General features: G+C 33.3%; 1 protein-coding gene across 1 annotated transcript; it reads right to left on the bottom strand.

Annotated features, from left to right (window-relative positions):
- Positions 1 to 757: 757 nt before the first annotated feature.
- On the bottom strand, positions 758 to 25,705 carry LOC139700991 (ATP-binding cassette sub-family C member 4-like). The gene is made up of 25 exons (XM_071599540.1): positions 25,618 to 25,705; positions 25,215 to 25,346; positions 24,912 to 25,116; positions 23,315 to 23,537; positions 22,495 to 22,651; positions 22,211 to 22,349; positions 21,662 to 21,772; positions 20,029 to 20,220; positions 18,273 to 18,359; positions 16,424 to 16,623; positions 14,990 to 15,173; positions 14,004 to 14,153; positions 12,220 to 12,431; positions 11,790 to 12,142; positions 11,215 to 11,294; positions 9,892 to 10,042; positions 8,208 to 8,314; positions 7,130 to 7,253; positions 5,679 to 5,849; positions 3,133 to 3,260; positions 2,410 to 2,658; positions 1,998 to 2,170; positions 1,219 to 1,348; positions 984 to 1,094; positions 758 to 904 (listed from the first exon to the last, which is right to left on the bottom strand). Exons 2-25 carry the CDS (start codon positions 25,277 to 25,279, stop codon positions 875 to 877), a joined length of 3,732 nt encoding a protein of 1,243 aa, XP_071455641.1. The 5' UTR covers positions 25,280 to 25,346; positions 25,618 to 25,705; the 3' UTR covers positions 758 to 874.
- Positions 25,706 to 26,662: the final 957 nt, after the last annotated feature.

Here is a 26,662-nt window from a genome sequence, read left to right as displayed (position 1 = left end):
GTTACTTTCAGCTTGAACTACCAGATGGCAGCTTGCAAATTATGCAGCGCAAAAAAATGTTTAAATGATTTCAAATTCTAAACAAACAAAAAATTATTTTTCACGATCTTATAATCGAAACTTTAAAGTTCAAAAGACATTAAATACACATCTGAGCCAAGTATCAAATTTCCACCTCTTTTACTACAGGTGCTGCTACCTTTTATACGAATGTGTAATGATAAAACAAATGGCTGGAAGTATGAACTACAAAAATCCTGTAACTTCATTTGAGTTAGTTCTTTACACTGTCTAAACTACTCTTGTAAATAGTAAGATATTACTTTAAGTTCATATGTATGATGTTGAAACAACACTTTTTCACAATCAGCACATTGCTCACTGGTACGGTACTAACGGTTACGGTAACTAAGCGATATTAACAATTTTGTAAATCATAAAATGCCCGTAACCTCAAGTTGTTTCTTTATTACACGCCACGAGTAAGTACCGGTATAGATCATCAATTCAAATGATAAGATAGTCGAACCTGAATATACATTTTAAAAATCAACTCTAATTGTCCCTTAATTTCATTTCACCAGATTACAGTAACTGCAGCCCAGTTTCAACTCGCCAATTTACGAGAAAGAAATTATCAGTATAATATCATATTTCCCCGTAAGGCCACCCCATTTATCCCGTGAAACTTATTCCATCTCCAAAATAACTTTCAAAATAAAATACTATTCTCATTTTGTTACTAAAATGTGTACTCGTATAAAATACTAAAAAACAAAATACAATTTAAGTACAAATATTTTTTTCTTTATCACAGTAGTTCACATTAATAGGTACAATTTCTCAATACTTCACAGCTGCATTTTTATTATTTTCATGAATTCTTCTTCATCTGATAGTAAGCCTGTAAGTAAAAACAAATATGATAACAATAAAACTTCAGCCATAATTTTTAGTCAAACAAAAATATTCAATTCACTCACCTCTTTTGCAATTTTGTGTAAAGTATCAGCCATTGCCTTTCCTGTTTTCTGTACCATTCCAAATAAGATTCCATTGGTATTTTGCAGTAATATGAATGGCTTATCGAATTCCTGGTAAATATATAAAAAATTATTGAATTTTATTTGTACATTGCCTTAATTAAAAAATAAATCAGCATATAACAACAACACACCAATTCAATTAGCTAGCAAATTATAACTTAGATACACTTACAGCAACTTCACCATTATCCATAACCAAAACACGATCTGAATCCATTACTGTGTGAAGGCGATGGGCAATTGTGAGGACTGTACAGTCAGAAAATTTATCTCTGATAGTTTTTTGGATCACAGCATCCATCCTATGATAATAAAAAATAAAAATTATTAGTTCATACATTATGAAATCCCAATGGTCTAATTTAGCAGAAGCATCCCACTGAGAAAATTTATGTTACTGCATATCATAATCTTAATACAGAAGAAGTATCAGGCTATAATTAAAGCAAAAGCTTTTGAGATTAATTTATTCTTTCCAGCATTTTATTTTACACCCAAAGGAAATTTGTTTTGCATGAACCTTAAGCTCATTTTTCAACTCATCAAAAAAGTGAATTTTTTTTAAAGGAATACTTGATTTTGCAAACGGATTGCAGCAGAAAGAATTAGTTCAACTATCTACCTATGGGAAAAGGAATCATTATAACTGATGGGATTACCATGAGGGTAAGGATGTGATATTAACGACTAGGATCAGATTATAGTGCTGATCAAAAGTAAATATAGGAGTTTCAAAATAAATTACATTTTGATAAATGTGCCTAGCAGTGGAAGAGAAGTCACAGTTAACATGTTGAAAATTGCAGTTTAAATTTGCATAGAGAAAATTCAGACATGAGGAAGGGTTGAATGGAAACAATTAAAAACCCAAAAATTCAGTTTTCCCATGTAAAATTTATAGGCCCATAATATACTTCATGAGTATAAGTTGCTCCTTTAAGATTAACTCACTTGGGGTCAACATTAGCTGTCGCTTCATCCAGGACAAGTATCTTGTTGTTACGAATGATGGCACGAGCAAGACAAACCAACTGTCTTTGGCCAACACTCAAGTTACTCCCTCCCTCAGACATGATTGCATTGATTCCCCCTGCCAAATCTTCAACAGCATCCTTCAACTCAACATGCAAGTAATTTAATAAAAAAGAGAGTGAGGATATCCATAACTTCATCTATTTTCCTAATACATTAAAAAAAGATTTCCACTCTTTAGCCGTATGATGTTAGAACAAATATCTCGAAGATACCATGAATTTTTGCATATGAGATTACCCAGTATTTGCACATATTTAAAAAAATTAAGTTGGCTTTTATTATCTGACAAAATTTGTTTTCCTAGAACAAAACTAACTCCATATAGTACCTCCTCAATTGCCTTTTTCAGCACATAATCCGGGAACTCATCAAATGGATCCAAGTTTTTACGCAAGGTGCCAGAAAAGATGAAAGGCTCCTGGGGAATGATTGAAATCTTGGACCTGAGGTCATGAAGACCCATAGTCTTTGTTGTCTCCAGTCCATCAATGATAATAGAGCCTCTTAAATTGGTCAATCGGAATAGGGCAGCTATCAGGGATGACTTGCCAGCACCTGTCCTCCCAACTATACCAACCTATTAAATAAACGTAGTCTTATAATTCATTCCACATTAAAACAACATCTAAATATTATAGAGAGAACTAAAGTGGTTTAAGAATCACAGGAAGTCAATGACCAATTTCCAAAAACCTGCACAGATAATATAAGGTTAAGTATCAAAAGAAATAATCCACCACAATAAACATGCAAAGTCCCGTAATTATGAAGCAGCACACCAGAAAAATCACAAAATAAAGATTAAATTGGACTGTTCTTGGTTAAAATTTCTCTCGATGTAATCATTTATATGCGTACTAATGATAATGATATGATGATTGGTAAATAGACAGACATTCAGGACTGAGATTACAATCACATACTGACATAATTTAAAATAAGAAGTCCATGAGAAATCACCCAAATTTGGTTAAGACTTTTGATAATTCATGCCAAATCAAATTGTACTAAAAATCAAGGGTCATCATGTCCTTTTGTACACTATTCTTACCTTCTCATGAGAATTCACCACGAAGTTGAGGTTTCTAAGCACTGGTGGATCATCTGGATTATAATGTAAATATAATTTATCGAAGACTACCTTTCCTTCTTGAGGCCACTGGATAGGAGGCTTAGAATCTGCAAAATGGAATCACACATTAAATTTGGAGCAGGATTAGTGTGTAGTATTGAGATATATATTTTAACACAAAGCAAGGGAAGGGGGTAACCTTTCCGCATTATAAGTTTGTATGAGCATCTGAATTTTAGAAGTAAACAGCTAATGCATTTTTATAGACTATGATAGATCATGAAAGTGAGGCTTCCAGCCCAAATTCCAAGGGAAGAAAAAAAGTTGTAAATGTGAACTGGGCATAAGAAATCTTCAAGACTAAATTATTACAAATGTAGATAAGATGGATTAGAAGCATCTTCTAGCAATTGAGTTTAGATAAGTAAAATTGTCTATAAATAAGAAACATCCAAAAATGTTGTAAACCCTTGCTTTAAATGCAAACTTGCCGCACCTTTGTAAAACTCTGAAAAAATGCATTAAAATAGCCATGAATTCAAAATATGTACAAATAGATTTCACTTTCAAAGAGTTCCAAGTAAATTCTAGAAGCTGCACAGCTTTTGATTATTTTGCCAGCTCGTAGGACAAATTTTCAAATGGCTTTCTAGCCTAAGAGTCTATCACAGGATAAAAATTAGAAAAATCCAAGCTAAAACCAATTGAATTGGAGATAGAGATGAGGGCATTTAACAATACTCCTCCAACTATCACACTGTGACTTCAAGACAATAGAACAATAAAATAAGTGAAGCCTTTGAGGAATCCAAAGGATATTTAAAGGTTGAGAGACAATATTAGACAAACATTCAAAAATTGTGCACCTGAACTGAAAGTGTTAATGGATGATCCATTCTTGTATACTATGCCAGATATGAAGTGTGGCATCCAATTCATACACTGAGAAGAAAGACGCACCCCTACTATTAAATAATCCAGCAGAAAAAGCTCTTAAAAGTAACACATACAGTAGTATGCTTAAATAGTACAGTACACTGATGGCTTGACAACATGGTCACAGAGAGTAATGCAAAAGAACTGAAGAACAATATTATCAACTCCAAATGTGTGAACTAGGCTGGATGGCTTATATTAAGCATGCTCTGATGTTGGATGATTTCATGGCTTTGTATTCACTGTCACCACAAGCGAACTCAATATGGTATTTATATACTGGTCTTGGGGGTCCCGGATTAACATCTTCATCTGCTAATAGAGTGGCTAAGGGTTTAATTCCCATCTAGACAGGTTTTCCTTTTTTGCCGAGGGCTTGGATATTTGGAATTGTCTTCATCCAATGTTTGTAATATAAAGCCATTAACTTGTAGGTAGGTCCTTCATACCTTAATGCTAAGTAAATAAAGACGACATCAGCATATGCACAAAAAACAAACGTGCTGCCAATGAAGATAATCATGATCGAGCATCTCTAAAATGAAATTGTTGACTCGTCATACTTCATTATCAAGATATCATTCAATTGGTTAACATTAATTAGCATCCAAATTATTCTTTGCTATTCACTGCAGCAAAAAAAAGTATTCATCTAGCAGAGCATGAAATACGCTAACTTTGTTATGGGTAAATGCATCGGGTGGCTGAAGAAAGTGTGGAGTGGAAAGTTAAAAGAGGACCAAACTTTTGATTATTTTCTCACATTGAAATGTTTTCCTACAACTGATATAATCTGAAAATCCACTAAGTCTAAGTGATCCTGGCCTTAGTTCAGTGATCAGAACAGCTGACTTTACCCACAAATATTAGGTACTGAAGGACATATGGAAGGGACAAAGTGAGGTTCTGAAATGATTATAAGAGACCCCTGAAGACTATAATCTGGCACTCAAGTAATTATGCAATTACTATGCTATGAAAATACATTAGGTTAGGCAAATCATGCCCACGATAGCAGAGAACATGAAAAGTAGTGGAAAATGTATTGATGATGCCCCAAGAATTTCAATTACTGATAATGATGCATACACTAATTAAAAGAATTATACAGCAAGGGTTACATTTTAATTATGCCAAGTGAAATCTTAATCTGTATCATTTCCACCATCACGTTCACCCTCCCATATGCTTCCCCACATTGATTCTTTCATGTGCTTCTAATTAAGGAAGGTGGAACATGTGCTTCTAACAGGGAAGGTGGTAGCCAACAATGATAGATAGAAACATTTCCTACATCTTTTATCCTTTCACATCATTTTTGATCCCCCATTGTTGGTGACCATGCAAGAATCACCCTGATCCCGGAATATCACAAGTAAACCCTTGAAAAGATGGTGTAAGGGCCCCATAGGTTGGGAGAGGGGCTTTAACTCTGTGACCTTCCTAAAAATTTTAATTCCATAGCCAGCCATTACTTCCTGGTTATGAAGCAAAAAGTAGCATGCATCGGTAAACTTTGTCCTTACATTCTACTCACACCAACACAAGAATTTATTGCCATGATAATGCGACATGAAGCAGCAGAATACCTGGAGGTGATGCAAGAGGTGGTTCTTTTTCTACATCAGTGTACTCAACCACTCTCTCCACCGATGTCATCTGATTCTCCATTTCAGCAGACTGGCGCATACCCCACTGAAACATCCCGGTCAACCCTATGGATTGAGTGATGGCCAAACCCACATTGCCACTAAATATTTCTGAAAGAAATTAGATTTTGGAATAATGAATAACCTTAAAATAATAATAGTTTCCCTAATACAATAATACTATATTCTAAGTACAGTACTGATTTTCTGTGGTACCTGAATGAAGGGAAGATGATATCAGGCAATTGAAAATGATGGATAGTCCTGTTAGGTACATTAAATTTTGAGGCCATTTTGATCAAATTTGTTTGTGATATGCCATAAAAAACCTTCATCTATCCTTTCGTGCATTGTTTAGTTTTTCCTCACCCTTTCCTTTATCCTATCCCTCATTAAATTCATCCTATCCAAAATGAGTGATTAAAACTACTATTGGTTGACCACTTGTATTTTCTATGCCTCATCATTGAGCTGAAGAATCAACAGAGAATATTTATGTTCACATAATATCATCAATTGCAAAATGAATTCCAATTACTTCAACCAACCTTATAAATAAGGCTGCCTGTATGTGTTATTAGCTACTGATAATTGAGAATTATACTCATTCCATGAAATTTAAAGATATTTTGATCATAAAAAACAGTCCTACTTATCCTGATATTCTAACACAATCTAGGCACATTACTTTTAAACCTGATGTGCACTTTTCTTACTAATGGTGAGTCCTTGATATCTGAGCCTCTTGAGATGTGGGTATGGAGAAGGATGGAGTTCATTAGAAGGAACAAGAGGAAGTCACAAGAGGGGTAAATTTGAAGAAAATGGGTTGGTGTGGTGGCTAAGGTACAGGCTTATCACTGTGACGGCCCAGGTTCAAATCCTGGAGACAACAAATATTATTCAGTGGTATCCCAATCCCTACTTGAGGTGCTTTGAGGGGAGCACTTTAAGTGAGTACGATGTCCATCTCATGGGACAGTTAAACTGCAGACCCCTTGGTGCCTTTCAACAAGAGTAGACTAATGCCGATGCTGGGTTTCTCTCCACCCTTCCTTTCCCATCCATCCCTATTGGCGCAAATGACCTTAGATGTCCGTTGCCTCCCATCAAAACTACTACTACCAAACACTGAATGCTGGTGATATTGAGAGGTAGTGGGATGCTGAAGGCTATCAGAAAGGATGAAGAATTAAAGATTGCAGGGCAACAGATTTTTGTATTATTCTGAAAGGGCTCTGAAATCCCATAGAAATGTAAAGTAGTTCAGTTATTAGATTAATGACCTACCATTGATCAGTTGAACTATCTTTTTTAAAAAAAATTAGAGTGCATATATTTCATAGCCACTTATAAAATGACAGAAGACTTAGTCATCAACTGTTACTTACCACCACCCATAACTAAGAAGCTTATCGTCACCAAGGAAATGTAAACAAAGCAGAACAAATCCAACCACAGTCCAAAAGCTCTGCTTGTTGTAATGAACATGAACCAAGCTGATGAGTGGATATCCTGGGAGGAAAAATACCATTATCAAACTTTTAATTAAATCAAGTGAAAACGGTCTATTGGTTAAACAAATCACATTGCATTTCAAGGACTTGAGTTTAAATGTAAAGCATCATCACCCGTTGATTACTTTTGCATAAAAACTAAGATCACGCTAAAGAAAATTTAGTGAGGAATAACAACAAGGGATAGTTTTAATTCCATTCTGTATCAGTTTCACAGTCAAGCTGAAGATAATGAATTTCATTAGATAAGATTATCAATTTCTTTTCACTGTAACTGTCACAGAGGCAGCTTATTATAAATAGCAGTTGACATAATTATGTAATTTCAACATTTTGCATTAAAACCCTGAGATCCTAATCTTCTGATTTAACAAGAACATACCTATATATTATAATATTTATGTGACTTCTATGCCCATTTTAAATTGGAAACTCAAAAATTTTACTTGACTGACTACAAATGAGCAGTATTAAATAAATATTGTTATTTTTTAAATAAAGAATTGAAGTGATTAGTAATACTGACCTAGTATTAACACAGAAAAATATACTATATGTATGTACCAGTTATTTTATTAAATTAACAGGGAATTGGTATTTACTTAACCAATAATTATGGCACCCACCACATATGTTGATGTTTACATAAACAATCATTACAGTGATGATTTTAACGAAAATGTGAGTTTAACATGTGGCAACTATCCAAAATTTGATAGGTGTCATAACCATAAGGTAAAGTACCTTCTAAAAAATATGTAAACAGATGAAATTTCTCATTGTACAAGAACTTTAAAAGGAACACTTGAATACATAAATTTCACCATTTTGCACTAAAATAATACCAAGTTTCAATACCAGAGAAGTTTGTAAACAAACTTAAGTGGAATGAAAAAATGTCTCTTTTTTATCAATACAATCTATGCATTTATTATATTACATCCATTCATACCTGAAAGTTATCGAATTCCTTGATTAGGATATTCTGAGCTCCAAATGCTCTAATGGTAGTAAGTCCTTGAAGAGATGCATTGAGATGAGAAAAAACAGGGCTCCTGGCTGAAAAACAAAGCGACGACTTATTGTGGATATATTTGATTAGGGAAACACATAATATTAATCAAAATGTTGGGTATTTCAATGGCACCAAACTCTGTGGTGCAGAGGTGTAACCATACATCCCTGTTTGGAGCACCAATATGAGATAGGGGAATGATAAAGGATATAATAGAAGAAATAATGGAAGAGTATCCACTGAGAGGGAGAGAGGAAGGATGTTGACCATCTGCTGGAACTTTAAGTGCAGGCACTACTAATTATTTGGCATAGTTTAAGGTTATTTCACGTAAACAAGTCAAAATCTATTATAATAATACACATTCTTTACCCTATGAAATAAAATACATACATGTTCGGTACTAATTCAATGTCTAGACAGCTAGATATATGTGAATCCAGGTTATAAGCTGTACCAAGAAAAATCAATCTCACCCTTAAGGTTCAGAGCTAAATATTTTCTTGACTCTTCCTCTTTGGCCATAAAGTTTTAATGCTGAAGAATATTTGACACAACTCTAACATCAATATTTAAACTATTAGGTACAATGATAGCCTAAAAATTTATCTACAAAACAAGGACTATCAATGCAGAGTCCTAGATTTGATGCAAAAATTTCCAGAAGTCACCCGATCTGATCAGGTTGATGAACTATTTCCCAATCTACACAGGATATCATATGGAATGGGAATTTAAAAATGCTTGGGCAACTGGTTCTCAAATACATCATTCTTGAAAATTACTAGACTTCAAAGAGATCCCAAATATTTTATTTCCAGTGAAGCTGAAATTGTCACAAGAATAAATAAAAACTGCAAGTTTTCTCCATTCCCTAACTTTAAACAGACTTTCTTTGCAGCCTTAGAAAATGTTTATTGTGACATTAAAGTTTTAAACTCATTCACGTTATAAAAATTCAATATATTGACCCTGCTTAATTTAAAATACATATCATGTCATTTGGAGAGCACACCATGACTGTTAGCATAGGACTTACTGATCTTTATAGAACAGATAAATCAAAGCATGTCTACAATGAAGCTCCAAACTATGATCCTATGCAATAAGCACTGGCTAAGCAATTTTCTCTATCCAAACCATTGCCGTCTTATAATAAATTATCTAGTGAAATTATTACTTCCTTAAATTTATCAATATGATCAATTTTTTTCCAAGATATTGGAAAGGAAAGTTTTGCATTGATAACCATGAGTATGGGAGAAGGCCCATGTAGTTTATTGTGTATCTGGCTACAGACTGGACTAGGTTCGGTTCTACATGTGACTTTAGACACCCCTAGGTCCATCTAAGCTGTGATATTTTCCACATACTAGATCCCTCTAGGAAACCGCAGTTGGTAAAGGTATAGGAACTGACCCCCCCAACCCTGATGCATGAATTTCACCAAATGGTGAAGTTAAGAATTTGATTAGCTTTTCCCTCAACCATCTTTGGATTGATTACTTTGGTATATTTCATAATAGATCATTTACTCTTTTGCCTCTTTGTTAAATTATTTTTATGTTTCTAACAAAACATTAGATTTTTAATTCTCAAATAGATTTGAAAAGTAACATACCTATGCCTTCCAGCCTCTTTACACTGCGTGAAGTAGACAGGTAGATGGTACGTAGGTAGTAGAATATTAATCCAATTATTAGGGTAGGTAACACGAGCCAGAAGTTCATTACTGAAACCATTATGATGATACCTATCAAGGAAAGACCTATCTTGATTTTTTCAAAAAGAAAAGAACAAAAATTAAGATGCATAGACATAACAGCTATTACATACCTATCAACATATTTATCAAGAAATCACAATCAACAGTGTTTTCATAAAAGAGCGAACTTTCAAGCTTTTTAATTTTCTTAATGTCAGGGAAAATGAATCCTGTTATTCATTTTATCTAGCCAATACTCATTATGATAAAACCTATCACACTCTTATAATATGAATGGGGTTTAAAGTTATAATCTGTGTAGGTTGATTAAGAATGATTTTGCAAATGTATTTTCTAATCTACACCAACATTTAGCACTTATTCACACAAGAAGAAAATGTAACAACTGTCAAGCAATTTTGGATTTTTGGGCCAGAATTGTTTACTGGCTCAAATTCAACAAAGGGATGACTCTTTAATGTCTATCTTGAGAAAACTGTTTCATATTCACGCACATTAGATTTCTCTTACATTACGAATTATTTTCTTGCGTTCTAAAATGTTTCCCCCGATAAACAGTTAAAGCCTTGTTTATTTCTTATATAAATGACCTTGTTGATAGTTTTCAACATATAAACGCTGCTACCCCCTTGTTATATGCTGATGACACCCACATTCTTCTTGTATCACCTACTTTTGATAAATTGATAGCTAAGTGTAAACAGGTTAGTCACAGCTTACTCTCTTGGTGTCATAATAATTTCCTAGATTTGAATACAGAAAAGTCTCACCTAATATATTTTGCAAATAAAAATAAAGCAAGCAAAGTACTTTCTATTGAAGTTGATGAGAAGGTGATCCCACAGGTACAAAATACCAAATTTTTGGGTTTCCCCATCAACTCTCAAATCTCTTAGGATGAACACATAAGTACTTTAACCAAATTTTATGGGCCTTCAACTTTATAATAAACTCCCAGCTGAGATTAAGGCCCATAAAATTGTGGCTGCATTTAAAGTCAATCTACTTAGGTTCTTAGAATTAAAAATGTTTTATTCAATTGCTGAATTTCTTGATTATGCCTACTTCTAGTCTTGTATCTACGAAAGTATTTTGTCACTTCCCCTGATGTGTATTATATCAAGTGTAACTACTTGATCGCTGGACAAATAAATTGTATTATTATTATTATTATTAAAGAAGCTAAATTGCTATGTTTTTTTATTAACTCTGGCTTACCTGGAGAGAGTCAATCATGGTTTGAGGAAGCATTTCATCTATTGATCCCATATCTTTTGAGAATCTGTTGAGAATTCGACCTGTAAATATAATGATTATAGGACATAAATTATTACACCACAGAATACTTCATAGTATGCCACAAAATTTTAAATCAACAAACCAGTTTCCATCAAATAATTTTCTTTATCTACTTTCATAAGCACCTACTTGGTAATTTGTATTCATCATTACTTTTCACAAAATATAAAGTATTAGGTACAACACTCCACATTCAGGAGAGCATCAAACTAAGAGCAATTAAGCTGATTCCAGATTCTTGTTACAGCAAGATTGAATTATTAATTAATAGTAGTTACCTATTGAATTAAAACTTTAATAATAATTTTGGAAACAATTTTCTCCTTTTCATGAAAATATATTTTTTATTATTTTTCATTGATTAATTAGAGAATCGAAATTTAATTATCATAAATAATGCAAGCATCTGTATTATAATGAAAATTGTGCAAAGGAAATTATATGCGTCATAAATTAATATGTAGTCATTTTAGTTGTAGAAAAAAAGAACTCACCTGAAGGATTTGTATTGAAAAATCTCATTGTTGCATGGGCAATAGAGCGAAACATGGCATTATGCAAGTTCACAGATGCTCGCATACAGACAGTGAAAAACAGGAAGGAACGTCCCATGGTGATAATAATGGTTAAAAATATCAACGCTGAATATATATAAATGCAGTTCTCGGTGGTGAATGTTAAATACAATGGATCACCATCCATAGCAGGAGTATTTTCAGCAAATGTTGTAGCATTGAAATCAGGTGCTAATGATTCATTCACAAATGTGAACTTTGGCCCTTCAGTCAATGTTTCCAATGACTTTTGCAGTAGCATGTCTTTATGACGCAATTCTTCCATGTTGGTCCTGTTGAAAAAAATCCAGTGGTAAGAATTTTTTCGGTATCTTAAGGTTAACCCACCTGATTTCAGTAGGATACGCACCAAAATGTTACCCAGAAATCACAGCTACTTGCTAGGATCTGTGCCATAAAAAACATAAAGAATAGAATTATGATCACACAGAAGTGTCCGCCGGCTGCAAAATATCTCCCATACACCGAACCACTGACGGACCCGTGAGACCTTGATTCTTCAACTTTTTGCTTCTCTTCCATTTCATCTGGATCCATTGATTCAGAATTTGTCCTGCTACTCTGTAAATGTAAAAGTATAAATAATAAGAGAAAAACCATATTTTTTTGTTGTTCTATCACTTTACAGTAGGACTAGGCCAAATTAAGGCTCACCTGAAAGTCTTAAAATAATTTAGATAGGGGCACTATAATAAATATATCCTTATTTATTAAACAACTCTCCATGGATTTTGAAAAGGCACTGATATGGTAAACTGAGTAGATTTTATGAATGTATTAGAGAAAGTAGAGGAATAGGTAACTTATCCACAACCTGTACATGCTTCAGACAACTCAGCTATGTGTTGGATGGAGTGTTAGGATGGATGGTGTTAGGAAGGGGAGTAAGACAGTGGTGTCCATTAATACCTATGATTTGCTATATAAGTGGAATCAATAAAAATGCAATGGCACATTAAACAAGTCATATATTTGTTAATCCATTGGATGACTTTATCACATAATTTAGAAGGCCATGTTGTCAATACTTTGCTTGATGCCATGTTATATCAAATGTTTATAATTTTTCAACAGCCTTGATTGAACATGAAAGTTAACATATTTTCAAAAGTAGGGGCAATATACATCGTATATTATAATATATTAGTTTACATGCAAATATTATTGCATTTTTATTTCTAAATGTAGCTAGTTTTTTACTGCAGTTTTAAATAACACAGCATGTCTTCATACACAGATAGGCTATGTCTCAATACCTCTTCATAATCACATATCCTTATGCATTGGGTTTTGATTCTTTTTACCTGAGGTATACAAAACTGGCCATAAGTTGACCATGCAACATTACAGGGCTCAAGACTTGGTCTCACCATGCCACAATTCAACACTTAAATAATTTTTATATCATTGAAACTTTTTGAATTCCATCAAACAAACCCCATGATTTTCAATGATTTGTAACCAATTCTATCAATATGATAGCGATAATGTGAAATTTAATTCCCACCCAATTCAAAAATATTAGTCACATTCTGTATCTGCAAGTCTACCCTATAAAGATGCATTCATTGATTTCTAATCTTAAATAAATTTAGTGTTTAGCAATAGATTCAGTTAAAGGTCATTTAGCTAACAACATGGAGAAAATGGAAGAAATCTTTTGTTGATTGATTGCAATGCTCACCTACTCGGAGATTTTCAGATCAATAGCATGGATTAAGGGTTGAGAGTATTAAATAACTAATTTAGGTAATTTATAAAAGTAAAACTAAAATTATTGGAGGGAAGTGAACACCTTGTAGAACCCTTGATGTGAATTTCAATAGATTCAGAAAGGTAGTTATTGATTTTCAAAATTTGAATTCTTATCAGATAAATCACTGGAAAGCCTTCATATTAAAGGAATAGCCTGGATTTTAATTGCTCTATTAAAATAGAATATTTCACTGATTCAAATACTTTGCTGAAATCCATGTACCTACTAGCAACCAATTTGTATTTTTTTGCTCCAAGGAATCTAAAATGAACTATCTATGACGAGCTAAATTAATAAAAGTGGACCTTCCTCCAATTTAACCATTAATTAGAGCAAAGCGACTACTTCATTCCCATTTAAATTATATAAGTACTCACCTGCCCTGAAGTCTGCCTTGATAGTGAGTTATGTTTTCCTTCCTTGGTCCCTTGTTTTTGGGGGTCTTCTTCATTGTGTTTTAAAAGCATAGCGAAGTCTAAACCAGTTTTTTGCAACTCCTCGTAATTGCCTTTAGCTTCCACAACTCCCTATAATGAACAGATTATATAAAATTTATTATCAGTTGGAAAAAATACCATAATAAGAGACATTTTAGTACAGTTTTCGTGTTATCATTAAAGTAGACACTGGATCAATTTCCTCCATTTCCTATAGCTGATCTCAGCCTCTATCAAGCATAGGCAGATCAGTCAAAAGATTTACAGTTTCCAACAGCACTGAGATTTGAAAACATGGGTATCTTTTGGAATTTGCAACAGTGTGAAATAAGATTTGGTCCCTCAGAAAAGTGCAATATACAAAGCTGTCACTGACCAGTTAAGCATTTTATGATACTGAAAGGACATACGGGAGCAGAAGTTTTAATTATGAAATACGAAAAGCTGAATTTGAAGAAAGAATAAAATATTTCTTAAAAACATAATCAAACGACTTAAATCTTGCCTCTTAATCAGATAACATTCGCAGGAACAAAAATTTCATCTTAATAATAAGATTTTAAAAAAATTGAGAAATCGATTCTATGAGTCTCATGTTATATATACATTGTATAATTGCACAACAAAAACGTCACCATTATGCAATTAAAGAGCTTTAAATAAAGATGCACCTAATGAAAAACCGAAGTCACATTTTGGATTACACACTTTCTGATTTTTCAAATGCCTTTTCTCCTTTACAATCTGGATAACTGAGGGTTCCATCTTACTTCATACAAAGTAGGACAGCATTCACCTACAAGTGCACGTTGTGAAATACAGGTTTTTTTTCAATGTTCCACAATAATGATCCCTTTTATTCTAGTATGAAACTAAAAAATTCTACACTTTTGGAAATGTTAAAAAAAAACTTTATAAATACTCACATTGTTCAGAATGATGATTTCATCCACCTTTTTCAAGTACTGAAGTTGATGTGTGACAAGTATTCGCGTTTTATTAGATAAGTAATCCGCAATGCATTCATCAAACAAATGCCTCCCAACATGGCTATCAACAGCAGACAATGGATCATCAAGGAAATAAAAATCAGCATCATTATAAACAGCTCTGAAAACAAAAAAATGATTTGTATGACAGATGGATCATTGAATAAAGAGTCAGCCAATCCCTACATTTCTATTTCTACTCAATTCCTGTATTTTCATAATATACCTCATTTTCCCAAAGATCAAGGTACAATGTCTTAAATAGGTTAGAAGACCCATCTAGGCACACATTATATGTGAAAACATGACCTTGCCGTAGCATAAAAATTTAATGCTTGGATTTAAAGTGCACAAAATCCCATGCATTATAGGAAGATTAAGGAAAACCTTGATTGGCATAGAAAAATATTCATTGGTAGAATACATAAAATACAATCAATATTGCAGATAGGTTCTTTAACAGTCTTAATTTTAAGCCATCAACACTCTTTTTCAACAATTGGAAACGAGTTTCATAATATAATGTAATTAACTAACAACTGTGTACATAGTTTGAAGTAGCCATCTCATGAGCTAGTTGACTACTCTATGTTTGAAGCTAATTGTGATAAAAATAGTTATAAAGATTAATAAGAAAGTAGATATAACCAAGGAAATTTCATAATTGAGTCCAAATAATTCAAAAATTAAATGACATTGACACAATTTATGTAAATAGAATTTTGGAATCCAAATAATTATGTAACTTTTTGAAGTATTTTCTTAGAGGGTTTCAACTTAATTCCAATGGAATCTCTTTTGGAACATACACTTGTTTAACTTTCAATCTAAAATAAATTCTATCACTTCTTCAAAGTTCTACAACATAGCCAGGATTAACCCAGACAAAACAGACTCCCCAAAGTAGTTTTTCATTCTTGCATTACCACTATGAACTGTGGACTTAAAGTGCCAGCAAAATTAGCCAAAAAATTCTTTCATTATTGGAACTTTGTTTTTGCTTAGTTGCCACTTCTCTTGCAAAAAATTAATATTTATTACTAAATTTTTAAGTTGAAAACCTCACTTTTCATTTCCCACATTTGTGAATAGAGTTAAATATAGGTTGCGCACGCAAGAATATGAAGAGAATTCTGACCTGAAGGAATAATTCAATTCCTCTCAGAAAAGAAAATAATTTGTTCTTCCACATATATTTTATTATTCCCGATCTAGGTCAGGACTTACAAAGTCATGATGATGACTTTTTAAGTCGAAACCTAGATCGTGCATAATAAAATATAAGTGGAAGAACAAAGTATTTTCTTTTGCAATATGAATCACTACCACAAAGTGACACCTCCAACCATTCAATTCATCAGTTCCTCTCACCTGGCGAGTGTAACTCTAGCTCTCTGTCCTCCACTCAAAGATACCCCTCTTTCCCCAACGATGGTCGAATCTCCATAAGGGAACTGCTTAAAGTCTTGCGTAAGAGCACACACTTCCACCACTCTATTGTATCTTTTTCGCTCGTATGCTTGGCCAAAAAGAATATTCTGGCGAATTGTACCAGCGAACGTCCAAGGTTCCTTTGAACATAAGATGACATATAATACATTAGCTAAAAGCAATAACAAAAAATAGGTTGTTTATTTAAACATCATTAAAATTAATTTACATTTTTTACAAATGTAAATATAACAATCAGATGCTAAACCATCTTGGAATTACATTTTGATGAGCAAAAATATGAAATAAACATGCAAGATGAAGAGCTTTACTTCACCAGAGTAAATAGATATAGCTCACAGTATTGACTTAGAAATCTGATAACAAGTTTAAAGTAAATCTCCTATGGCTGCAATAAAGTAGTACCACTTGTCCAAAAGGAAAACTAAAATTTGCTGTGATGGTTTGTGGGAGAAAATCCACGACAGTGACCAACCACAACTTCTCAATCAGAATACTCTTCTGTGGTGGTTTGCAGGAATGCTACTTATTTGCCAGTGACCTACTACAGACACACACCCAACCCAAGATGGGATCTTTCACAGTGTTGAAGGGACTCTGCCAAGGATGCCTGGGTTATGACCACATATACACTATCCATGAATGTTTACCGGCATTAATTCCATGCCAGGGATAAACACGGAGCAAACACACTTACAAGCATTCAGAAAACACTCACTCACACATTCAAAAAGGACCTAATTACTGAGGGAATAAAACTCAAATTGAACAAGTCAAGGGATAGCACAAAAACAGGTATAGATGAGGGTGTGCATCGGCTATGCATATTTTGGCCACAATGTGGTCCTCCTCAGTGAACTGAAGGAAATAAGCACTTGCATCAAAAGGTTGTAATTGAATCAGGAAACCGACAAACATTCTATGCATACAAGAAGATGAAGAATGAAGAGGAATTAAGGGTTCCAAAGACAGTAAGGGAGATGGGGAATGAGGGGAAATTGGATTTTACATTTTCCCCACAGACCAGCAAATTTAGTTTTCCTTTGGGACGAGTGGTGCTAATTTATTACGGCCACAGTAGATTTTCTTTAAACTTGTAATTCTACAAGGCTGTGGAGCTCAAGTTTCCTAGATTTAAAAAATCTGAAATATGACAGTAAAGATAAAAACATAGTCATTCACTTTTAAAAATAGTAATTAAATAAGAATGAAAATGAGAATATATGATAAGCTTGAACAGAAACAACTGCGACAAGACAATTCCAGTACAGTTACAGCGGCCATTGCAAGCATAAGCCTGACATGATAACAAAAGTATTTCTGCCGCAATTGGCAAGAATGATGTGTTTTTAGCGAGAGGAGAAAAGACATACTCCGTAGTTCTCCACCCTGCACATTACAAGAATATCAGGTGATACTAATAAAGTTTGGACTAATGTAGTTATCTCAACATAAGCACACCTTTCAGTCTCTAAGCCATTTGCGAGCAATGACACCTGGTACCCCTAGGGATGATTGCTACTTGTAATAATTATCAATATATAGTATATTACAAATAATAAAATAATTCCATTATATTTATTACCAAGTCAATATTTCAGTTATTTCATTAAGAGAGACTAAAATATATGATCACCAAGATCAAAGCATTGTAAATAGCTTTTTCCTAATCAATTGTAAAATGTCTAGACTAGAGTTCCACTCTCACATTGATAAGTTAAATAAAATAAATATCTATCAACAGTATGCTATTCACACAAAAACTTACCTGACATGAGTATGATATTTTCCCATCTACCCTAATGGACCCAGATGTTAACGGCAGCTCTCCAAGAATAGCCTGCAGCAATGAAGTCTTGGAAAAGAAAGTACAACTTGATTAACACAGTATTAAAGAAGATTAATAACAAATTGTGCCATATACAAAATTTAACATAAATTGGTCAATGTTTTTAAGTGTAGTCTCAAATGTCTGAGGTGGTGCCAATAAATATTTTAGCTTCTTTGCTCACTCTCTTCCACTAACTTCTATGAAATCGCCTTATCCTTGGGTACTCCTTTTGCCTTTATAACATTCTTAGGTTGTTTTATAAATGCTCTTCTGCTCCCAAGACTCGCAATGTTCTTTGTCAGAAGAGCCTCTTCAACCACGTTCATGTGAGACTAACCTAATCATTCAATCCTCTATCACATACTGGTTTGGTGATTTGACCCTCATGTATTCTCTTAACATGACCAAACCAGCCTAGCACTCTTCTTTCATTCTTGCCCAGTTACCAGTGGATTCAATCCACAACTTATCACTAATTAACTCTCCTTCTATGTACCATAAAAACTCCTCAAATATTCTATATCTGTGTTAAATGATTTTATTTTAATTTATACATCCCCAAATATTGCTCCTATAGACTAATGAGGATAGGAGTACATTTTTATGTACTGCCACTTCAATCGCCATAGAAAAATATTACTTTTTTAACACATACAAATATATGTAATGAAGCTTTTACATACTTCAAAAGCAGATTATTATATGCAAGTACTATGAGAGAGTACTAAGTACTGCACTATTACTAGAAGGAGGGAGTTGATTTAGTGAGGATGTTAAGAAAAGATTAAAGTTTTGTTCTTGAGAGTGGTATTGCAGTGTGAAGAAATTTGGTTGTTAAGGCAAGATGAGGGGCATAGATCAGAGGCTTTTGAGATGGGGGTATGGAGAAGGATGGAAAAAGTAAAATAGACTGAAAGGAAAACAAATGGGGAAGCACTAAGCAAGGTGGGGGAGGAGATTGGATTTTTGGGAGAAATCCAAAGGAGGCAGAAAAAGTGGATGCCAAGCATTGATTGGCAATGGAATGTTGAAGACTGGGGGGAATGAACTAGAGCAGGTGTAATAGTTCATTGGACGAGTTTCAGCAGAATGGGAGGCAAAGTATTTAGGACATTGACTGAACTTGTGTTCAATGAAGGAGATTAAACAAAAACGGAGTAGACAACAGGGTCCAAGAGTATATATATATATAATGAAAAGACTATCGAAAAGTTTTATATGGAGCATAGTATTGCACAGAAACTTGTTTGTTGGGGCAAGCAAATCAGTCTAAACTGGAGGATTTGGAGATTTGGGCATGGAGGACAAAAAATTAAAGTGGGTGGAAAAATAGACCAACAGGGAAGTTCTAGCCATGGTGGAGGAGGAGAGAAGGTTAATTAATAAAAAATGTCACAGAGGGAACATTATTACAAAGGTGAGAAAGGGGGAGGAAAAGCATACGCATGTTGGATCGAATGCAGGAAAACAGGAAGTATATGGATTTGAGGAACAGTTTACGTTGATCTGAAGGATAATTACACTGCATCTTAGAAATGTAGTAGGCGTGGCAACATATTAGATTCATCAGAAACCTTCCTTGACCAGTATATTACCCTAAATAATATCTCATCAGAAGGATATTAAATACATGATTGTCACCCATATGATCACTAAAATTATTTCTAAAATAGTTATTTTAAGTATCACTCACTTTGCCTGCTCCGACAGGTCCAATAACTGCGACAAGTTTTCCAGGTTTCACGGATATATTAATTTTATCAAGTGTGTTTTCAGTAACATTTGACGACCACTTAGCAGTGGCATTGACTATTGCTATCTCCTTACTTTGACTGGTTTCTGTATTATTACTGATTATATTCATCTCTTCATACAGCAGAAATTTCTGTAAAAAATTAGCCAATATTCCTCTTCAATCAGTCAATGAAAATGCCAAAATTCACTTCAACTGCATCATGATGTTTTGAGTAGAAAGAAAGACATAAATAAAGAAAATATTTTTGACAGTTCTCTCTAAATGCACATATATGTATTGAGCAAAGGCACAATCTGAATCAACTAGAAATCTGACCAAGGTGAAAAAATTGTTAACTGTAAGGTATGATCATATTTTTCTTAAATAGGTCCCTCAGGCAAACACCTTTAAACAGCTTATGAAAAAATTATGCAAAATGTATGTGTAGCTCTTTTATTAAAAAAGACACATTTGACTCTAAAAAGTAGAAAAAATTACAAATGAAAATGTAGGTAACTGTGTCCAGCATAACTTTGTAGAGCTGATGCAATAAATATAGTACACAAAACAATGTTTCTGCATTAATTTGACTGACACTATAAAATTTAGCCCTTGGATTTAAAAAATGTTGATTCAATCCTTTGCAACCCGATCAATTTGAAAAGAAACAAAACTTAGGCTAGTTAAATGTACTGCTGTGGGGATACAGAAATACTGTTATAATGTTGTCCAAATGTGACCCAACTTCTGATTAGTGTATGGTCCATACAACACTTGTTGACTCTTATTTTATTTTCCCTTCCCAAGAAATAGAATTAAGGCTATAACTCCTGACACAGAATGCTTCCTTGGAAGTTGAGTTAGAAAGTCTAACCTTTAAATAAATCATTTATATTAAAATATTGGACCTTGCAACAATAATAGTAAGTTCCGCTACGGAATAGCTACATGATGTTCTAAATCAAAACAATTATACTGGTTTAAAAAATTGCATTTCATAAAAAAGACGAAAGAGCATTTATTCAGGTTAAATTTGATAGAAACAACAGTCATTTCTCTGAACATATATTTTTTTGAGGAAAAAATAGCTTTTTCTCAAGGATGAGAGAAAGTTCAACTACAAATGAAATGTCTTTTTTTTGCTAAGGACACTTCATTTTGGTATACAAATTTATTGAAACAAGCTTAAGAATATTTGTACAGAGAATACATGAATATTTTATAGTTATTTGACTTTAGTGAAGCAGTTCAAAATATTAGAATTTTTAAAAATCCATTTGAGACCCAAATTTATCACTCCATAACTTTTTTTTATCGACATTCAGAAATTAAAATGTACCCATATTGAAAATTTAACTTGACTAAGAACAGATAAATGAATAGCCTTCCATCCTATTGCTGGTTTAAAGTGTGCTGATGTTGGAATCTGGAGTGCACCATTATATGTTTCTTTTCAATATTAAAACCTTTAATCCATATTTTCCAGATTTATTTTTTTAGAAATTTTAGCTGTCAGGATGGAAGTACTGATATAAACAGTAAATTTTTTGTGATAACTGCAAGAAATGTTTTCAAAGTGTTTATAACTAACCTCAATACGTTTTATGGATATCCTTGCTTCAGCTATTTGGGCTATGGCTTGAGGGAAGTTCATCGTCATTGTAAAGCATATAATGCTATAATATGATGTCAACACAAATACCTAGAAATTAAACAACTAATTAGCACAGATATATGGTGAACATATTTTTCTCTTTGACTTCTGATTTGACGAAACATTGCAGTACCATGTTGATCAATTATTTTCTGTAAATTAAACAATGGGATACATTCACTATAAATAATATTTATCATTAAATCAATAATTTTAAAAATGAATATGCATAAGAACATTTTTTATAATAATTTTGTTGTGTATGTTCACTGTTTTTTTTCAAAATTTCATATCTTTCATAAAGTACTTATTTTTAGTAACTTATAAATAGTTAAAAATAATGTATGTGTTGCAGGAAATCCATGCACCAGTACTGTGTTACTAAGGCAAATGCCTGCTGATTGTTTATGAGACAATCGCTCTTCCATGACAAAAATTAATACACAATTTTTCTATATTCACAATAAATTAAGATATTTCAAGTACCTTCTCAGCTGTTATCTCATTTCCAAACAATGTATATGCCAAAACTGTGGTATATATTGCGGTGCGTGATGTAAACAAGATAAATGATAAGTAGACACCTCTTATGTATGATGAATATCTCACTTGTTTAATTTCTGCCCTGAGGAAATAAATTTTGAGTACAAATAATTAAATTATCAATAAATAGTGCACAAGGATATCAGTTAAATCGTCATCACATACAATATTCATGAATTATACGAGGCCCTGTAATTACAGGAGGGTCTTTTCTCATCACAACTTACTTTCTGGCCTCAGAAACAAGCTTGGCAAATGGTATTTCCCAAGTATACATTTTGATCACTTGTATTCCTGTGATGATTTCATTCATCAGTTTCACCCTTTCATCAGTTCTGGCAGCTATCTTTGCACGGAGTCTAGAAGTCGTCCTTCCCATCCAACCTATAGCATTAGTTCATTAGTTTCAACGCATTATATGTAACAATGAAATATTAGCAATAAGTCAAAAAAAACAGGAAGCATTAGACATGCATATTATCTTATACATTGCCATACAGAATCAACCCTAATTTGAATAAAAAATGAACATGCTCCTTAATGATTGAGTTTACATAAAAAAGATTGCGTGCATGTAAAACACTCAGGTAAATTATCAGACCTAAATTTCTGGGAAAAGGTGTGTGACATGAACTGATAAATGCAATATGTCAGGGATTGAAGAAATCATATGGAAGGATTAGAATCCCTCTAACCTGCAAACTGGAACATTGGAAATTCTTTGGATATTATGCCATAATCCTCACTGTACATTATAGTCTTTCATGGTAGTATTTACTATCACTTATATTTCAGCCAACATCAAAGGAAGATCTATAAATATTCCAAAGGGATGTAGGTTTTTAAGTATTGACCAAATTTTTCCAAAAACTATCAACATTACTTATTTTTTAAGTTATTAGCCACAAGAATACTGATATAGTGTTTCAACACCATTGTAACTTAACAGTGGCAGCATTAGATGCAATGGCTCCACATAAAAGAGTATTGATGACAGGTTTATTACTCCCTAAGGTAAAATAGATTACACTACAGAGTTTTACTTACTTTGCAAGGGAATTGTCAGAAGCATAACGGCAACACCAACAAGAGCAGACATGCCTAGCTTAAACCACAAAATGACAGTAATTATCAAAGTATTCAGTGGAGCCATCCATATGTAATGGGCAAATATCAGAGAAAAATCAAAACGATTAACATCGTTAGACATTAAATTTACTATCTGTCCCACAGTCGTATTGCCAAGAGCATATTTGCTGAGACGAAGAACCTGCAAAAATAAAAACCGATAATTACCTAATGTAAAAACATCAAATAAGTAGATATATGGCCAGACATACATGAATGCAGACATAGTAATTTTAGAGTAAGATTATGTACATGTTTATTCAGAATTTAAACGAGTTTTCATGAAAATATGCACAAATGACGATTTATAATCCCAATTTTTGTTAAAATTCTTCAGCAAAATTACACATACCCATGGTTTTATTGATATAGGTACATGATCGATTTTTCATCAAAATGAACCTTCTATGAACATAACTTGTTTTGGTTAGCTTAATCACCACAATATGCATGCATTTCATTTAAAACTGCACTTCATTTTATGTCTGTGTTTACAAAACTTACTATCCAATGTTCACATCTGCAGTAAAATTCCAGCTCAACTTTATTTTTGGAGAGTAGCTATCACACTTTGATTGAAATGGGACAGGGAAAGGGAAACTTCTATAATTTTTGTGTTCAGTTTCCTAAATTTTCTGGCGGAATTTTGCTATTTGAATTTTTTGATGGAATATTGGTTAATTAATGGTATGAATCACAGTGAATAACGGGTACAATGACCACAATTTCAGAATTATGTTGACAATTTAAAGGAACAAAAAAATAGTACTAGATGAATACAACTACACTCTCCTTCTCTCATCAAGGTAAGTTTGTGTCGAAAATACCACAACCTACTTATGGTTAATTGGGGAGATAATTTTTATTTTGTTCAAGCAGTAACTGTTCCTCCTGACCACACACAAGTTCTTCAGGTTAGTGGTTAAGTTTGGCCATCATTGACCTTTGATTTGAGATGACTGGTCAACAGGGATATTTGAAAAAAACTGGAGTTTGTTATACGTTTTTAATATTTATTTTAAGATTTTGGTATAGCTATGGAAAATCTTGTCGGCCAAACAAAGAGAGTGTTAAGCACAGATTTAAAGAGATCAGACAAACCCAGCTCAATTTGCTAATTATTCTAGCCAACGGAAGCATGTGGGATAGCGAGTGAAAAATATTGCTGCCTACTCAAAAATATGCCGAAATTCCCATATTAACTTCTTTTGTAGTACAAAAAAGTTTTTTGAAGATAAATATCTTTTTATTATGGATGGAAAAAACTTGGTATTAAAGAGTTCTGTGAAGGTTCTATAGATGAAGGTGGGATTATCCTTAAGGTCTCATATAATAGTATTAATGCATTATGTGAGTTTTCAATGAAGGAAAAGCCCATGGAAAAGAAGGCACATAACTATTATGTTCAGCCTCCTTATCTCTCCCCATATTTTTCACATGAGAATCAATATACTGGTGGCTATGGACAACAACAAAAACTTTTATGATAAAAAAATAAGAGTTGTTTGGCATTTACCTTTCTGTACATAAGTGAACAGCATGAAACTCGAACTTTCATCCCAAGATGTAGTATCGCCATTAGATATGGATGCATGACCATAATGGAGATCCCAGTGCAAATAATAATTCCACTGGCAAATAAATAAGCACTTTCTTTGCTGATGCCACTTTCTGGAGTGAAATGCTTTATAAGGTTCCCAAGGAAAATGGGCATTGCTGTCCTTTCTCAGCATGAAACAAATAAAGGTAATAAATAAAAATTGTTTAACTCGGATACAAAAAAAGTGTCATGTAACAAGAGTGGTATTAAATTACTTACCTCACACTAATATCCATCACTGCGAAGATTACTCCATAAGCAACATATTGCCATCCAAATGTCATAAAAAGAGCTTTGTAAAAACTTGGCCTTTTTCTTTTGGTTTTTTGTTTAAGAACTTTCTCCCAATTTCTAAGAAAATATATTAAAAGAGATTTACAACATTCCACAGGGTTGACTATGAAACTTCACACCTTTTTCTATTAATTGAATCCTAGGGCTTTTTACCACATTTGCCCGAATTTAATCCGAAACTCAAGATATTAGTTAATATAACAATCATGCTCTCATTTTTATTTCATGCAATATGTTTGTTCAATGTTCAATATTCCCTTAATTCACTCCCATTACACACATGCAAAAGGCATAATAAGTGGCAGACATGAAACAAGTAAATACTCACTTTGATAATTTATCTCCCAAAAATCCAGATTCATGTTGTTTTAAAGAATTGTACAGATCTTCCGATTCTAGATCTTTTTTGTAACCTTTGGAAAATATTTCAAATGTCCAACTGAAAGAAAATTCTGCAAGTTAAATGACAAAACAATGAAGATGATCACTATCTTTTAACTTAGTGACATCACTCTCAAGTTGGTAACTAACTTGATGTCAAGGAATCACGTCAGAGGTTTTACAGAACATTAAAACAGATATTGATTTGAACTGGTTAGGTATTCACACCATCTTTGATACCATAAAATCATTTACTGTTCTAAAATCATGGCGATGCCCATTCATCACCTAAATGATGCATACTTAATGAGATACAGGCATTATGATCTTGAGCATCAGAGATCTATGTGAATGAATGCATGTTATTACAGCCAAATCATGAATGTAACCATTGGCTGTGAAATCTGCTAAACATATTTTTATAAACTATACGCTGGATACCGACTTATAACCAAAAAGATGAGTCCACATTTGCTAGCCATTCTTTACAAATAACTACTTAAGAATCTCATTGAACTCAATGCCCAAATATATTCTTCCATCATTTTATAAGGAAAGGGTTGGGGCCCCTCTAAGGAGAGGGTCGAGGTATTTGAAAATCTATTTCCCAAGCCTAGAGAAGCAAGGTCTCAGTGCATACCCCCATAGGTCACTGCTCTCAAATTACTTTCTCCTCTCCTTTGCCAAACCAAGGAAGTAGGAAGAAAGATTAAAGAGGTGGGAAGCAAAGAAAATGTCATTATCAATATTGGATTTTAATTATTAATTGATAGTCTACGGTTTTAAAGTAGGTTTTTGGCTAGGCATAGATTGTACACACATCATTATTTGTCAGCATTGCCTAACAAGACAAAACCTGTCACCCCACCCTACAAAAATCTGTTCTTCAATGGTGCATACATTCAATACAACATACCAATTCTTTCCCTACCTCTACCTCATTTTCCTATTGTCCTCCCCTCTATCACAATCTTCAGCTGTCCATGGCAAAC

This window comes from Hetaerina americana, unplaced genomic scaffold (genome assembly GCF_022747635.1).
Source record: "Hetaerina americana unplaced genomic scaffold, ioHetAmer1.1.p SCAF_11, whole genome shotgun sequence".
Lineage (NCBI taxonomy): Eukaryota > Metazoa > Arthropoda > Insecta > Odonata > Calopterygidae > Hetaerina > Hetaerina americana.
The sequence above is the reverse complement of the archived record's forward strand: the minus strand, read 5'-3'. Positions and strand labels throughout refer to the sequence as shown.